The 17,781-nt window shown below is 42.0% G+C and overlaps 1 protein-coding gene across 1 annotated transcript; it reads right to left on the bottom strand.

The window, feature by feature from the left end:
• Positions 1–209: 209 nt before the first annotated feature.
• On the bottom strand, positions 210–14,593 carry LOC111967534 (WD40 repeat-containing protein SMU1). Its single transcript, XM_023992625.2, has 12 exons — positions 14,466–14,593; positions 13,838–14,048; positions 13,556–13,708; positions 10,726–10,836; positions 10,420–10,548; positions 10,068–10,187; positions 9,812–9,928; positions 4,707–4,834; positions 4,454–4,580; positions 2,918–3,085; positions 2,635–2,787; positions 210–696 (listed from the first exon to the last, which is right to left on the bottom strand). The coding sequence occupies exons 1-12, from the start codon at positions 14,489–14,491 to the stop codon at positions 598–600; spliced, it is 1,542 nt and encodes a 513-aa protein (XP_023848393.1). The 5' UTR covers positions 14,492–14,593; the 3' UTR covers positions 210–597.
• Between the last annotated feature and the right edge of the window lie 3,188 nt (positions 14,594–17,781).

The following is a 17,781-nucleotide window of genomic DNA, read 5'->3' on the forward strand; positions in this document are numbered from 1 at the left end:
TTAATTGGCCCAGACAAGAAATGGTACATGTAAAATGTAAATCCAGTCGACACGTAATCAATACATAATAGCAATCCATGCGTTTCACATCTAGGAACACACGTCAACACACATGGAAAGGAATACCATCGCATTCGGGGTTTCAAAAATCAAAAAGGAGACAAATAACAGCCCTTTTTATTTCTTGCTGTKCAGTAAAACAAAGCAATGGCTGACCAGACTGACACACGAGGCAAAATATTGAACCAGACATTCCTGGGGGAAAAAAACGCTATTAAAAAATATATTTACATTAATCATTTTTTAAAATATATATAAAAAAGGTATTTCTAATGCCCATCCCTGCACTCCCAATACCCCAGTGTTTTCCCTAGCTAGACCTTGTCTTAGGCGTGGCGCAGGAGCCCCGCAACAGCAACACGGACTGCCAATTGATGTCAATTGGGGCCAAAGCATTTTGGCCTGAACAACAGAGCTAGATGGGAGACATTACCCGGCCCGCCTAAAGCAATGGTAGGGAAAACACTGCACAGTCCCATGGGCAGAGCAGCTGGCATGCCAATAGAAGGGGGCTTGTGGGGTTAAGCAGGGCTATGCTCAGGGTTTCCAGAGCTTGAGTAGGCCATCCTCGCTGTACGTGGAGATGAGGTTCTGGTGGGGGTGGTGGGCGATGCCAATCACATCCTTCTCATGGACCTAGGGTAGGGGAGACAAGATGTCATGATGAGTTTCTAATACAACCTTTAGACTATAGTCAATCCTGGCTCTTTTACATTATTCTAACTAGGGCGACAGGTAGCTTAGTGGTTAAAGCATTGGGCCAGTAAACGAAAGGTGGCTGGTTCGAATACCCGAGCGAAAAGGAGAAAAATCTGCTGATGTGCCCTTGAGCAAGGCACTCAACCCTAGYTTGCTTCAGGGGCGCCATACTACTATGGTTGACCCTGTAAAAACAACACATTTCACTYCACCTATCCGGTGTGACAGTACCAGTCAAGGGTTTTTCTTTATTTTTACTATTTTCTACATTGTAGAATAATAGTGAAGACTTCAAAACTATGAAATAACAACATATGGAATCATGTAGTAACCAAAAGTGCTACAAAAATCAAAATATATTTGAGATTCTTCAAAGTAGCCACCCTTTGCCTTGACAGCTTTGCACACTCTTKGCATTCTCTCAATGGAATGAGTAGGTGTGTCCAAACTTTTGACAGGTACTGTATATTTTTTCCCAACAGAAATGTTGAATTACGTGCATTGTCCCTGACCCTGTCGGACTAAATTACATCAACACACAAATTAGTTCTCAAGTAAATAGACACCTCTAATTTTTATAATTTGGGAAATTACAGTTTTAACCAGGCTTGAGGTAAATGTTAATGATTGCAATGCAATTTCCCCCACCTGCAAAATCAAAATGTGTTCATCTGTACAGTTTCTGGTTGTCTGGATATATAGCAGTAATACTCTCTCCGGAACGTAAAAAACTACCATAGGCCTATTTCCTGTGGGATCATGGCGCTTGTTCTCTCTTTAAAAAACAATGTTTTGATAGGCCTACCATGAAGCCATGTTATCTATAATATTAAAAACAGTAGACCTGTAGGTTRGTGCTGGTCCTGCATGTCCGATGTGCATCCAAACTGGGAATGTAATTTCCACCTCTCCCATGTGGGCGKACTAATCTACCAGCTCATGTCTGTTGCCTATGTTGAGGCCTAGTGCTCGTTTCACTCATTATGCGCCTTGCTTTATTTGAAAGGGTTAGTTTAACAGTTGGGGAAAATAGGGCAGTGGGTCTTGATCTGCCGCTGAAGATTTTACACAGGGATTTAGGGTGCTATATGCACAGCAGCTCAGTTGACAGTAGCCAACCTTGGATACAGTGGATTGGTGCATGTTGCATATTAAGGGTGCGTTCGTAAATTCACTCCGATTTCAGATCACTCTAGTCTGAGTGTACCAGAGCGTAGAATAACTTATGAATTTAAGAACACTCAACACCCGTTGAATATGGCCGGTGTCAATAAACGTTGGCAAAAAAGCGTCATTAAATTGCCAGCAGCACATTTAGTCAACAACGCTTTGGATAACATGAAAACAGCCTACCCAGCTCTGCTAGGGCGAGTAAAATGGTCAGAGTGAGGTGTTCTCTCATTTGTGTCTGGAAGTAGCTAGCAAGTTAACTTGCTCGGATCAACCCTACCCCTCGGCCTGAGCGTCCAGTGTGCGCTCTGAACGCTCCGAATTTACACAACGGACAATCTGACAAACCTCTGAATTTACAAAACGCCCAGATCGCACTCCAGATTGAATTAATGAACACACCCTAATATTGTTGTGATGCACAATTGCCATGGTAATTTGGAATTACCCATTGATGAGCATTATAGGCAATGTAGTCATTCTACAGATACATTGCCTATAAATGCTTGCATCATTTCCATTGTGAGAGCATGGTAAATAAGCAAACAATACAAAACACAGCAGAATATTGTGGCCAGTGGCATGTAAGAGGTCAACCCGCTTCTTTTGAGCCTGAAATGAAGACATTCGGTGCAATATTGTAGGAGATCCTCCCGCAGTTAAGGCATACTGTATTAAAATATAGATGATTTGRAATGRACATACTGTCAGSGTTCTCTCCAGCTTGCCGGTGACCGTGCTGAAGCAGTAGAGAACAAAGTCCTCTCCTACACAGTAGATCCACTCGCCACGGGGAGACAGCGTGCAGCAGACAAAGTCTCCTCCCTCCCTCTTACCAGAGCTAAAACTCCTCACAATCTGGAGGACAGGGGGAACAAGGTCATACATGTCATGTCTATCATTTTCAAATATTCAAAATGAATACTTCATACTCATTCAGTTATAAGTGGGTTTATGACGACCGCACAGGGTCAAGTTGAGTCCTGACCTGGCCCTGCATGTTCATGATGACTACGGTGTTGGAGCGGTTGCACACCACAAAGTGCTCTGGGTTCTTGGGCAGCAGGATGACGTTGTTGACTGTGATGTCGGTGCCGGCCGAGGTGCCCAGGGACTTGAAGGTGTTGGTGCATTCTGTGGTTTTCATGTTCCACACCTGACAGAGATTCACAGACAAGGGTTAACAATCAAAAGCCGAGAACATTTATTATGCTATAAATGCAGGTATACTGGTCATACTATGAACTAGACAATCTGGTATAGGGTGTGGTCACCCCTTCAAATKAGTGGATTCAGCTATTTCAGCCACACCCGTTGCTGACAGGTATATAAAATCGAGCACACAGCCATGCTATCTCCATAGACAAASATTAGCAGTAGATTGAAAGTCTCTGAGCTCTTCAGTAAGGCCAAAATGACACCGTCATAGGATGCCACCTTTCCAACAAGCCAGTTCGTCRAATTTCTGCCCTGGTCAACTGTAAGTGCTGTTATTGTGAAGTGGAAACGTCTAGGAGCAACAGCTCAGCCGCGAAGTGTTAGGCCACAAGTTCACAGAACGGGACCGCAGAGTGCTGAAGCGCATAAAAATTGTCTGTACTCGGTTGCAACACTCACTACCAAGTTCCAAACTGCCTCTCGAAGCAACGTCAGCACAAGAACTGTTCGTCGGGAGCTTCATGAAATGGGTTTCCATGGACGAGCAGCCGCACACAAGTCTAAGATCACCATGCGCAATGCCAAGTGCCGGCTGGAGTGGTGTAAAGCTCGCCGGACTCTGGAGCAGTGGAAACACGTTCTCTGGAGTGATGAAACACACTTCACCATCTGGTAGTCCGATGGATGAATCTGGGTTTGGCGGATGCCAGGAGAACGCTACCGGCCAGAAAGCATAGTGCCAACTGTAAAGTTTGGTGGAGGAGGAATAATGGTCTGGGGCTGTTCTTCATGGGGTCGGGCTAGGCCCCTTAGTTCCAGTGAATGGAAATCTTAATGCTACAGCATTCAATGACATTCTAGGCAATTTTGTGCTTCCTACTTTGTAGCAACAGTTTGGGGAAGGCCTTTTCCTGYTTCAGCATGTCAATGCTCCCTTGCACAAAGCGAGGTCCATACAGAAACGGTTAGTCGAGATCGGTGTGGAAAAACTTGACTGGCCTGCACAGAGCCCTGACCTCAAACCCATTGAACACTTTTGGGATGATTTGGAACGTCGACTGCGAGCCAGGCCGAATCGCCCAACATCAGTGCCCGCCCTCACTAATGCTCGTGGCTGAATGGAAGCAAGTCCCTGCAGCAATGTCCCAACATCTAGTGGAAAGCCTTCCCAGAAGAGTGGAGGCTGTTATAGCGGCAAAGGGGGGGACCAACTCCATATTAATCCCCATGATTTTGGAATGAGATGTTCGACCAGCATGTAGTGYAGGTGGAGCCAAGTCAAAATATATGATGAAAATACCTTTTTTACTTGTACATTATGGGACTGTTGGCTTCTAGCAGCCTTTTGCAGCGTTGGGGTTCATACCTTTACAGTGCCGTCAGAGGAAGCGCTGATGATATGGTGTCCGTCAGGTGTGAATGTTGCTTCATTAACAAAYGAAGAGTGTCCTCGGAACTCTTTCAGCGACTTGCCCGACTTCAGCCCGTGAACCCTGTGGAACGCAAAAACATAACGGTTATAGTTCATTGGTGACCACTGATCTACAGGTAGAAAAAAAATGAGAAAGTTAGAAAAAAAGAAAGCATGAGAGAAAAATAGTTTCATTTCGGAAGGTTACCTAATTGTCTGGTCGAAGCTGGCACTGAGCAGCTGGCTGCTGTCCTTGCAGAAACTGAGGCAGGTGACACCTTTACTGTGGGCACGCTCAAAGCGTCGCAAGCACTGGCCACTCTGGATCTTCCAYACCTGTCAGAGGAGAGACGAGGTAGGGAAGATAGTGTGAGTATCCACTCAACCCAATGCAAGAGTTTGAACATCAAAAGTTGAGGGAAAAGTGACACTCCTATAGAACTTTTTAAGGAGGCGTGGAAGTGAACCCTGGAACCCCTAAAGAACTTCCAGTGCGTTTGTAAACAGCCGTTCCATCACAACTGTGAACAGCTARGCTAGCTAGCTTAGTCTAGTTGTTTTCTCAAGGTCAAATTAGCATTTCAACCATAGTATTCATGGGTGGGATGGTCCTTATGATCAGGGACAAATCTATTTTGCAATTTAAAAGATTTCCCAAAGAAGCATCGCTGCGTTGACTGAATTGATAGTAAAGTTAGCAGCAGGAGGTGTCGGTGCCAGGATGATGTGTAGCACACMGGTAATTGGTTTACGGCATCTATTTTTGCTAACGGCAGCTACATATAATAGCTACATATTAGGATAGACAGCCACCCCCCAAAAATGTATGACAAACGTTAGCTACCTAGCTAGCTAATAAACCGATTTCCAGAGAACTATGACGATACAAAAACACAATTGCAACAATATCAAATGTAATATCACTTGAGAATAACGAAGCAAGTCCTGGTCTAATTTTGATGTTTCCTAACTTCAGATACAGAGACCTGTGAAAGTTGTTAACCCGGTCTGCAGATGAAGGTCCCAAGTTCTGGAGAGACTGAAGGGTATATCTCCAATGGGTTATATATGATATTGGTTTACTGTTAGAATTGCTTGTAGGACTACAAAAATACTTTAAAGTAATATTACATAGATTTAGAACATGCATGGCCAACCTTGCTCCTAGAGCTCTAGCTACTGGGTGTGCAGGTTTCTGTTCCAGCCCAGCCATACTGCTTATTATGTGTACTAGACACAATTCAATCATCTCTTGTTTTGGAGTAAAATGGATGTCTAAACCCACTAATCATTTACATAGGCTTTCTTTGTAGGATATGAAATAAAGTTGATTCTTTGAATTAAGCATAGTGCATTGTTTGGAAATTGAACATTCCCTGTTTTATTTGGTTGTCACTCACTACGATTTTGTCTGATGATATTGCACAGATTTGCAGCTGATGTCCTTGATCATTGGTGTGGGTGTAACAATCCCTGTATGGCTGRCCAAGGATGCAACCACTGTCTGCAGCAACACTTCATACACCCAAAGCAGCGTCCATTATCCTACCAAAACCATAATCTTGGTTGGGCTAGGATAACAGTACTTGAGGTGTCAGGGTGGGTGACATCACCACACGATGGCTACTAGGGCTTTGTCTCAATTTGTCTTTCCTTGATTACTCACATTCTATCGCAACTGTATTGGAGGAGAAGGTACAAAGTCCCTCCCCCTCTGAATTTCTTCTCCAACGGGTTTTCAGAAAGTGATGAGAGAAATCGAGGAAGGATGAATTGAGAAAGCACCCGTCACCCCTTCTGCAATTTTGCTTCATTCTGCTATACTCACTCTCCTCCAGTGGTTGGTACGCTAGCTTCAAGTGTCATTTGATTAAGGTTTGCATCACGGGATGGAAMTCACACATTAAATGGATACTGTGCTGCCCATGTAAAAGTGACCCTTCACTGTGGTCCAGGGTATTTGTCTTGCCCCCACTATCCGTGCTCTAACCTTTTGGTTCCATAGTTTACAGTGGATGTGAGATTATTTTTGGAAAGCATGCCTGATGCAGACATATGATAGGATTAGTATCSGCTTCGTGGGCATGTCCAATGAACTTGTACATGTGGCTTGCCATTTCTATACTGAAACAGGATTAGCAAATCGTCACACATTGATGTTCTCTCTATTTTATATATTTACTATTAGGAATATTAAAAAGCMTTCACGTCTGAGATAACTTGTGTGGGAATCATTTGCTAATAACTTGAAAAGAAAAGGCTGATAATGGCAAGAGCAGTGTATGGGTTCTTTTTCATTAGACAATGAGGCTAACCATGTTGAAGGATACCAGGTTTGACTTCTACAGCTAGTGTACATGCCGTCATGAAATGGATTAGTGCAAACCCTACCCTTGTAATGAAGGTAGGCCTTCAGGATGACATGCACAGGAGCGAGACATTATTAGCAAATGTCACCATCATGAAGGTATGAAAGGTTCATTTGATTTAATTACAAAATATATTTGTTTGCTTCATGTTATGTATGATCCTGGTGTAATCATATGCAGTTCAACATTATAACCACAAGGTGTCAGCTCTAGCATTTGTATACYGAACAAAAATATAAAACGCAACATGTACTGTAGTGTTGGTCCCATGTTTCATGAGCTAAAATAAAAGACACCAGAAATGTACCATATGCACAGAAAGCTTATGCACAGATTTGTTTATATCCCTATTAGTGAGCATTTCACCTTTGCCAAGATAATCCATCAACCTGAGAGGTGTGGCATATCAAGAAGTTGATTAAACAGCATTATCATTACACAGGTGCACCTTGTGCTGGGGACAATAAAAAGGCCACTAAAATGTGCAGTTGTCTCACAAAACAATGCCATAGATGCCTCAAGTTGAGAGAGTGTGCAATTCGCATGCTGAACACAGGAATGTCTACCAGAGCTGTTGCCAGATAATKTTATGTTAATKTCTCTACCATATGCCGCCTCCAACGTTGTTTTAGAGAATTTGGCAGCACATCTAACCTGCCTCAAGCRCAGACCACGTGTAACCACGCCAGCCCAGGACCATCCGGCTTCTTCACCTGTGKGATCGTCTGAGACCAGCCACCCGGACAGCTGATGAAACCGTAGGTTTGCACAACCGAATAAATCAGGGAAGCTCATCTGCGTGCTCGTYGTCCTCACCACGGTCTTGACCAGACTGCAGTTCGGCGTCGTACCCGACCTCAGTGGGCAAACACTCCCCTTCCGATGGCCACTGGAGAAGTGTGCACTTCAAGGATGAATCCCGGGTTCAACTGTACCGGGCAGATAGCATTGTGTGGGCGAGCGGTTTGCTGATGTCAACGTTGTGAACACTGCCCCATGGTAGAGGTGGGGTTATGGCAGGGCTTGACAATAAAGCTTGTCCGCTTACCCAGGGTAAGTAGATCATACATTAAATTGTCCCCAAAAAATCTCCCCGAAATCACAATATCAAACAATTAGGCTACTCCGATCAGAATTGTATCAAAGCGTCCTTCTTATGTGATGTGTTACGCACTTACCTCCCAATCTCTGCAGAGTGCATTGGAGTATAATTTTTGCAGGCCTGTATTGACAGGCGCAAGCAGTCTTTCTATCACGCGGTCGAGAGATGCGTTTTTTTTTAAATTCAAAATATTCATTGCTAGTTAATTGCTGTTTTCCCAGTTATAGCTCACTTTTGGTCAGCAATGAAAATCCTGGAAAAGTCATGGTGTGTGCATCACCTGCATGTTTGCCAGTGGGCAGTTGCCAGAAGAGAGAGCGAGACACATTGTGCAGCAGGTAAAATAATGATATACTCTACAACAGACTAACTAGATAGCCAATTCAATACATAGTGTAGTTTGGATGGTTAACTCGCTAGTCAACTATTAGCATGTATTAATTTCATTGTCATGTCAGATGTACTAAAATAACTTTCCACCGGCACTCGTGTAGGCTATAACGCAAAAGTCCAACCCGCTGTTGATACTGGTGTGCAGTTGATGAAACCAATGTTTCAAGGCTAACAGCAAAGTCCACTATTGTGGCTAATCCTTATTGTGGCTAGCTTCACATACATGGGTCCAACCACCATTAATCAAATAGGAACTGTCTTATAAATTAGGGTTATTTTAGATGACACCTAGGTATATAGTTAGCTAGCTAACTATAGCTACTGAAACAGATTGTCGTTTTTCTATTTTTTAAGGAAGAACTACCTAGTTTGCATCCATGAGCTAGCTAGCTTTTTTATGACCAGCACTGTAGGTGCGCGAGACAACTTTACCAGCTTCATAGCATAAGTATCGATGTATCGTTATGACATATGAAATATGACTGGTAGTGTAATCAATGTGTAATAACTACGTCAAAAATGTATTAACGCGTTAAATTATTATTTCACATGCAGTCATATTCAGGTCCTGATTGGTTAAATAGTGTTTGAGACGTCAAATAGTGTTATTTGAGACGTCAAATTGTGTTATTTGACGTGTATCTTTTTTGACACGCAAAGACCCAAACGGCGTTCCATAGAAATCCTGGTTGAGAATGAAACGACTGAACAAATTAACAATGAAACAGCACAGCAAGTAAGTGAAAGAAATAGGTTTGATGCCAACAAAATAACTTTTTGGTCAGTGGTGTGTGTAACCTTAATTTAACTAGGCAATTCAGTTAAGAACAAATTCTTATTTACAATGATGGCCCGGACGACAGGGCCAATTGTGAGCCGCCCTATCCCAATCMCGGCCAGATGTGATACAGCCTGGATTCGAACCAGGGACTGTAGTGATGCCTCTTGCGCTGAGATTTAATATTGGTTATCGGTATAGTTTTTTTTGACAAGGAAAACATTGGATATTGGTATCGGCCAAAAATGTAATATCGGTGCATCACTACTTCAAAGTAAATAAGCCATACTTTTATAACTGCTTAATACCAACCATCAACCACTTAGATCATGCATTTTCAGCCTCCGTGTCTGCTCTTCACAGACCGGACAAGTTTAAGCAGGCGCGCAATGGATTATGGTTATTGTAGTTAATTACCACATTTTCAGCGCTAAACTATGTAGAATATTGGTCTGTTGGAAACTACAACYCCCTACTACATTGCAGTTCAGGAGTGATTTTGATTTAGCGCTACACAAACCGTACATCGAACTCACAGAAAAAAACGGAACTAAATGGAATTCAAATAATTGAACTGACATYGGTCAATTAGATGTTTAAAAACATCTAATTGATGTCTAACATAAAAATAACCAACATTTCAGTTAATCGTTTAGCACTATAGTACATACCTTTATTTTGCCGTCCTGGGCCCCTGTGGCCAGCATCTCTGTGTCCCTGCTGAAGCACATACATAGCACTGCATCGTCCATCATCATGAAGTTATCCTGCGCCTGGTACTTCAGATCCTATCACACAAACATTTGATTAGGTCATTTTACAAAATGCTAGCAAGGGTATTTTCAAAACTCCATGAATTGAAATCCAGTGATATTTCCCAAATTGCCACAAATCCAAGTATAATTTGGTGTTGGAAGGCACACGTACCTTTCTGATTTTKCCCGTGGTGAAGTTCCAGACCTCAATGAAACCATCAACTGATCCCGTGACCAAGTACTGACCATCAGGAGAGAAGCGGGAACACTCCACGTGGGACTTCTGCCCAAACTAGTAAGAATAACACTGCATTATTATAACACCCAAATAGCACTCCTTGTTCTTGTTGTCATGCATTAAGTGTTTTTATGCATCATTTGATTCAATTATGCTTTGCATAACCAAGCCAGTACCATTGAGATACAGGAATCTCTGTTGTAAGAAAGACATGGCCAAGAAGCAGCATCAAAACCACCCTCACTAATAATATACACTGACAGTACCACATCTGGGCATACAGTACCTTTATGTGTCTGGTGAGCTGTGTGGGGAAGCGCTCCTCCTCCACGTCCTTCACGGCTGCCTTGCCCCTGAACAGGTCAATGGTCATACCTGGGGGCAGGAGACCCTGGTGCTGCTGCCATTTTAGGGACTGAGCGAGATGGTGGTTAAAAGATGGCGGTTAAAATACTAAAATCGGTGGTATCAAAATGTGAGACATCAAGCTGCTGCAACAGAGTATTAGCCTGGTCGTAGCTCACACTGTGTGTGCCGAACTAACGTGAAAAGACCCTATGGGTGCCCAGAGGTATAGGAACATGTCACCAACCTGTCCCAGCAGGGCCATGAGACGGGAGGGGGGCACCACGCTGACCTCCCCGGCCAGGGCCTGGGCGATGGCCACGCGCCTCTTTTCCTTACTGCTTCCGTCTGGGTAGGCCTGGGAGGACACAGAGGGAGGAGAGCATACAGACACTGAGCAATGACAAACCAGACTGCAGGAACTCGTAAGATACCATAACAAAAACAGACCCAGGCCCGGTTTCCTGATAGCGACGGAACTTAGGCTTACGAGTGTTTTAACGATGCACCCTTCTTTCAAACGGCCGAAGATGTAACGTGTTTCCCCAAAAAAGCACGCAGAGAAAATGTTCTCTAAGGCATCTGTCGATACCGATAGGATTAAAAGAAAGGCAGCGCTGCTCTCGGATCAGATTTCTTAATTCAAAATCGTGTTATTTTTATTCCACAATACTGCCGACGGATCAGCTCCTAGAGAGATATCACCTATGGCTGAAAATGTTTAGGCGGCTTATTCTAATGCTTAACCAATAGGCAAATAATGCATTMAATCAAGATTTGGCACATTATTGCACACGTTGTTACRCATTATTAAATATATTGAGGCAAAAATGACTGTAGCCTGCAATTAGCAAAATATAACTAAATGTAATGAACATGAAAATGATTTCAATATGATTGAAATATATAGGCCTATAKAGCCTAAACTCTATTCATCTTTTAATACAGTCATCTATTTTCATTTAATTCATATTTTTATCCATTGCTTGTTTGTAACAATTGCAAAAACATTAACAACTTTTTATTTGTAGTCGACTTTGTTYTGAAGTTATCGGAGGTCACAGAGACAGATAAACATCTTGATTGTGTGTTTAGGGGAGATCTTCTGTATATAAAGTGACATGGAAGGGCAAAAAAGCATTTAACAAYGCACTTAGCTGTTCTACGAGTGGTCTGAGGCAGTCTGTAAATAACCGTTTTCAAGTGCAACTTTAGTAACAATGGTTTTGGGWCACAACGATGCTCCTACACAGCGGCGACCCGTCATTCGGGGCAGGTGAGGCAGAGCACCACCTGTTTTGAGCACCACACTTAGGTAGAAGTGAGTAAGGCAGCTCCAAAATGCAGGTATTTCAGCCTAGCTCAGTGCTTTCTGTGGTGGGGCTAGCCAGCAGAAAATACAGAGCGGCTCAGTTTTCTGTCGTGATTGACTCAGTTCTCTGTCACTCATGGGACAGTACGTCATCCCCAATTCTAAGGTTAGAGCTCGAAAATTTTAACCCCTTGGGTTCTGCCATAGAGTTATATTTGAAGTGTCCATCCAAGAAAGCTCAAGGTCATTGGCCACAGATATAACGTGATTTGATGTCATTCTATCTACAGTAGCTTTGATTGGACTGATCACGTCAACATCTTACTKTCAAAGTTTTAGCTAGCAGTCATCATCAAGTCGACAATCTACTGGCAAATCCTTTTTAATCCGTGTCATATTAAGAGAAATAATGGAGAAATTATAGATAAAACGTATCGATGCTCATCGGCCATTGGACATAAACATTACACAACAAGTTGGAAATCTCAAATTCAACAATAAGTTGTTTGGAAGTAATCAGTGGCTAACTGCAAGCGTTGCAAAGAAATCACTAATGTGATATTTGACGTGTCAAATGAAAAGCTTATTTAAGGCGTCAAATAGTGTTAAATGACGTGTATCTTTTTTGACACGCAAATACCCAAACGGCGTTCAATGTGCCTCACCCTAATAATTTGGTCTATTTTCACCTACTGTTCTAACTTGGTGGTGCACATATAGCCTATAACCTGTTTTAGAAAAATGTAATCATTGAATATTGTAAGAGCTTTCATTGTCTGTTTATATGCCCCATTTATTTATCGTACGGTTCTGACGTGTACACTGTAAGAACGGCCCATGTTCTGAATTCTGTCGCTGTACATTTCAAAAAGTGCTGAACAAATAGTTAGTGACTACGTCCGTCGTCGCTTGCTCATTAATGTCTTAATCGAAATGACGGATTGCCTCTTATCCGTTTGTCGTCGCCTTATGCTATAGTTTGTACCTGTCTCTTATACACATCTAGATGTGTATAAGAGACAGGTTCTAACTTGGTTGTGCACATATAGCCTATAACCTGTTTTAGAAAAATGTAATCATTGAATATTGTAAGAGCTTTCATTGTCTGTTTATATGCCCCATTTATTTATCGTACGGTTCTGACGTGTACACTGTAAGAACGGCCCATGTTCTGAATTCTGTCGCTGTACATTTCAAAAAGTGCTGAACAAATAGTTAGTGACTACGTCCGTCGTCGCTTGCTCATTAATGTCTTAATCGAAATGACGGATTGCCTCTTATCCGYTTGTCGTCKCCTTATGCTATAGTTTGTACATCTCAATTTGCAGTAGAAACCACATTTGTTTAAGCAAGTCTGCCATATCAGATATGTTTTTATGTGTAGTGGCTTTGCTGRCATGCATCCCACTTWTTTTTTTTTGCCCAACCAAGATTTAGATGCTAAAATCGCCACTGCTCCTACAACGGTTCTAACAATGAACTTAGCCTTAAGATGCTTTTAGGAATCCAGACTCAGGGTCATTTGAGTGACAATGCAAGAAATAGATACAAATGGCAAAGTCAAAACTCTATAAGACATTTCTTAAATGCTTTATTTCAGGGGAACACAAGTGAAGTTAAGGTGATTTTTTGGAGTTCAATAAAAGGATGTCCAGGCATGCAACTGATGCACAGATAACCAGACTCATGACAGAACCTGGAAAACAGTGCATACGGAGTTATATCTCCTCTGTGCAGGGTGTAATGTTGGGAGATGTCAACTCACCTCTCTGGGGTCAAAGTAGGAGCGAGCCAGCAGGTTCTCCAGGTGAATGTACCTCTCTGGTTGGGTCTGCTTCAGCATGATCATGGGGTCTGTTTGCCTTAGCAAAGACCTGGCTGCGCCCAACTCTCTCAACTCAATGAGCTCCAACACCACCTGGGGGSAACAAACAAATATATTAACTGTCCATCTTACAGAAAACATATTGACATAGCAGTAGATTACTAGATGGTAAATACAGTTATGGTACATACAAATTCAAAATGCAACACACCAACTTCTTACCTGTTCATACAAGTCTATCAAAGTCTTGTCAGGGAGCTTGAGTGACTGGATAGCTTGCAGCACAGTGTCCCAATGGCCACTGTTGATGTCTGCCACGAAACTCTCGATACTGTCCACAGTGTTCAAAGACACGGTGGTCTCTTCCTGAAGGGTGGTCAGTGTTCGGTGAAGATTGTTCTCTTTCAGGTACTGCATTATCAGACGAATCACGCTGCAAAATCAAGGTAGACTCCATCAAGCTACGTCATGTTTTGATGCAAGAGAAGCTCGGTCTATCTTGTTCRCTTGCGAACTARCTAACGTTAGCTAGCTGGGCTGATTAACGATGTAGCTAGCTAGCCTATCAGAACAGCTAAGTTAGCRAGTACATACTATACGGCTGCAAGACTGTCGTAACATAAGCTAAAAGACCACTAGTGGTTACAAAAACACACAACACTTGCTAATGAAACATAGCTAGGTATCTAGTAGGCTGGTTAGCAAAGTGATGTTAGCTTAGCAAGCTGGGGATGGCTACAAGCTGCTTGCAGGCCTCAACTGAGTTTAGACCTGCCACGTGAACCATAATAAAGAAACAAATCAAACAACYATTTACAGTTGTGCAAATATGAATATCTAGAATACTTACTCTGCTGATTCCACCTCCAAAGACATAATTAAATCWCCTAAAATAGGTAGTTGTGAGGAGAGAACACAGAGCAGACGCAATGAACGAAGTCGTARAAGTGGGCGGAGTTTCCACTAGACGAGAAATATGTTTTAATAAAAGACAAAAACGTCCACAAGATGCAACATGCGCACAGCATTCGGGATMGTAGCTAAAAGCCCGCTCAAGGTCTTATTCGGGATGAACAGTTTACATGCATGTGCCGCTCACGAGTAGGCTATCCCTGTAACCATGAATAAACATAATTGTCCTAATTTAAATTAATATGGGTTAAATGGAATAGTARTTRAAATATGGACACTTGATTGTAGGCCTATAACCTCTCACATGTCGAGTAMTATAATATGAACTCCTGCAGGATTATGCATTTCTTGCAGTCAAATGATCCAAAAAAATACAATTTATTGGTCACATACACGTATTTAGCAGATGTTATCAAGGGTGTAGCGAAATGCTTGTGCTTCCAGTTCCTACATTGCAGCAATATCTACAGCAATATCTAACAAGTAATATCTAAYAATTTCACAACAAATACCTAATAGTATTGAGTATCAGCAAAATAAATTATTACGGAAATTATTATAGTGGATGAACTGCACAGGTAGCATGCTTTTTTTAAGTGATTGGTTTGACAATCCGACGAAAACACTATAAACAACACCCATGATAAACGAAACTGAGTCTGCTCAGACCGTGAAAAACAACAGTAAACTGGATAAGATGTTTACATGCCACAGTATCCCGTCTAAAATCAGCATATCCCAGGTATCTTTGGCTCCCTTTACTTAAAAGAGCCGTTAATTTGGCTCCCATTCAGTACTTAGAAAAGTACCTAAAACCATGAAAAAGATTTCAATCTCTAATTTAAAGCCTAAAACGTTGCCTACCATTATGTCAGAACTTGAAATGTGATTTCAAATACATTTTTACCTGACCAAATTGGCCTGCAAAAAAAGAAATATATGCACTGAAAAAATTTGGGTTGACCAGAATTTGTATCTATATTGTTCCTGTTTTTATAATTTATCTGCAGATAATTGTTGTCTGGAGCTCAAAAAGCAATAGTAACAGTATGCAAATCAGGAAGCAAAATGAATGGCTCTTTCACAGATCATTCAATCAGTCAAATGTATTTATAAAGCCCTTTTACATCAGCAGATGTCACGAAGTGCTTATACAGAAACCCAGCCTAAAACCCCAAAGAGCAAGCAATGCAGATGTAAATGCATGGTGGCTAGTAAAAACTCCATAGAAAGGCAGGAACATAGGAAGAAACCTAAAGAGGAACCAGGCTCTGAGGGTTGGCCAGTCCTCTTCTGGCTGTGCCGGGTGGAGATTATAANATGCTTGTGCTTCCAGTTCCTACATTGCAGCAATATCTACAGCAATATCTAACAAGTAATATCTAACAATTTCACAACAAATACCTAATAGTATTGAGTATCAGCAAAATAAATTATTACGGAAATTATTATAGTGGATGAACTGCACAGGTAGCATGCTTTTTTTAAGTGATTGGTTTGACAATCCGACGAAAACACTATAAACAACACCCATGATAAACGAAACTGAGTCTGCTCAGACCGTGAAAAACAACAGTAAACTGGATAAGATGTTTACATGCCACAGTATCCCGTCTAAAATCAGCATATCCCAGGTATCTTTGGCTCCCTTTACTTAAAAGAGCCGTTAATTTGGCTCCCATTCAGTACTTAGAAAAGTACCTAAAACCATGAAAAAGATTTCAATCTCTAATTTAAAGCCTAAAACGTTGCCTACCATTATGTCAGAACTTGAAATGTGATTTCAAATACATTTTTACCTGACCAAATTGGCCTGCAAAAAAAGAAATATATGCACTGAAAAAATTTGGGTTGACCAGAATTTGTATCTATATTGTTCCTGTTTTTATAATTTATCTGCAGATAATTGTTGTCTGGAGCTCAAAAAGCAATAGTAACAGTATGCAAATCAGGAAGCAAAATGAATGGCTCTTTCACAGATCATTCAATCAGTCAAATGTATTTATAAAGCCCTTTTACATCAGCAGATGTCACGAAGTGCTTATACAGAAACCCAGCCTAAAACCCCAAAGAGCAAGCAATGCAGATGTAAATGCATGGTGGCTAGTAAAAACTCCWTAGAAAGGCAGGAACATAGGAAGAAAYCTAAAGAGGAACCAGGCTCTGAGGGTTGGCCAGTCCTCTTCTGGCTGTGCCGGGTGGAGATTATWAGAGTACATTAAAGTCAGATCGTTAAAGTCAGATCGTTCTTCAAGATGTTCAAACGTTCATGGTTGACCAGCAGGGTCAAATAATAATCACAGTGGTTGTAGAGGTTGCAACAGGTCAGCACCTCAGGAGTAAATTTCAGTTGGCTTTTTAATAGACAAGCATTCAGAGGTTGCATTCAGGTGCAGTAGAGAGAGAAAGATAGAGAAAGGGAGAGAGGGAGGGGGAGAGAGAGGGTCGAAAACAGCAGGTCTGGGACAAGGTAGCACATCCGGTGCACAGGTCAGGGTTCCATAGCCACAGGCAAAACAGCAGAAACTGGATCAGCAGCACGACCAGGTRGACTGGAGATGGGGACAGCCAGGAGTCGTCAGGCCAGGTAGTCCTGARGCCATAGTCCTAGGGCTCAGGTCTCCGAGGAGGGGAGAAAGAGAGATGGGAGAATTAGAGGGAACATACTTACGTTCACATAGGACCCCAGATATGACAGGAGAATTACACAGATAAGGCAGATGATGTGATTTCGTTCCGATTCGTTCGTTCCCTTCAAAAGAGCTGCTTTACTTTTTTGTCTGGAATTTGGCTGCAGGCAGTTAACTTCTCTAGGATAGGGGGCAGCATTTTCACGTTTGGATGAAAAGCATACCCAAATTCAACTGCCAGCTACTCATCCCCAGAAAATAAGATATGCATATTATTATTAGATTTGGATAGAAAACACTCTGAAGTTTCTAAAACTGTTTGAACATGTCTGTGAGTATAACAAGAACTTATTTACCAGGCAAAACCCCGAGGACAGAACATTCCGATTTTTCAATGGGTCACTCTTTTCAATGGATTTCATTGGGATCCAGATTTCTAAGGGAGCTTCTTGCAGTTCCTACCGCTTCCACTGGATGTCAACAGTTTTTAGAAATTGGTTGAGGTTTTTTCCTTTGTGTAATGAAGAAGTACGGCCATCCAGAACGAGGGTAACTTGAAGTGTACTGTTAGATAGAGGCGCGTGACCAGAAAGCTAGCTACAGTTTGTTTTTCTTCCTCTATTG

This window comes from Salvelinus sp. IW2-2015, linkage group LG8 (genome assembly GCF_002910315.2).
Source record: "Salvelinus sp. IW2-2015 linkage group LG8, ASM291031v2, whole genome shotgun sequence".
In the NCBI taxonomy this organism is placed as follows: domain Eukaryota; kingdom Metazoa; phylum Chordata; class Actinopteri; order Salmoniformes; family Salmonidae; genus Salvelinus; species Salvelinus sp. IW2-2015.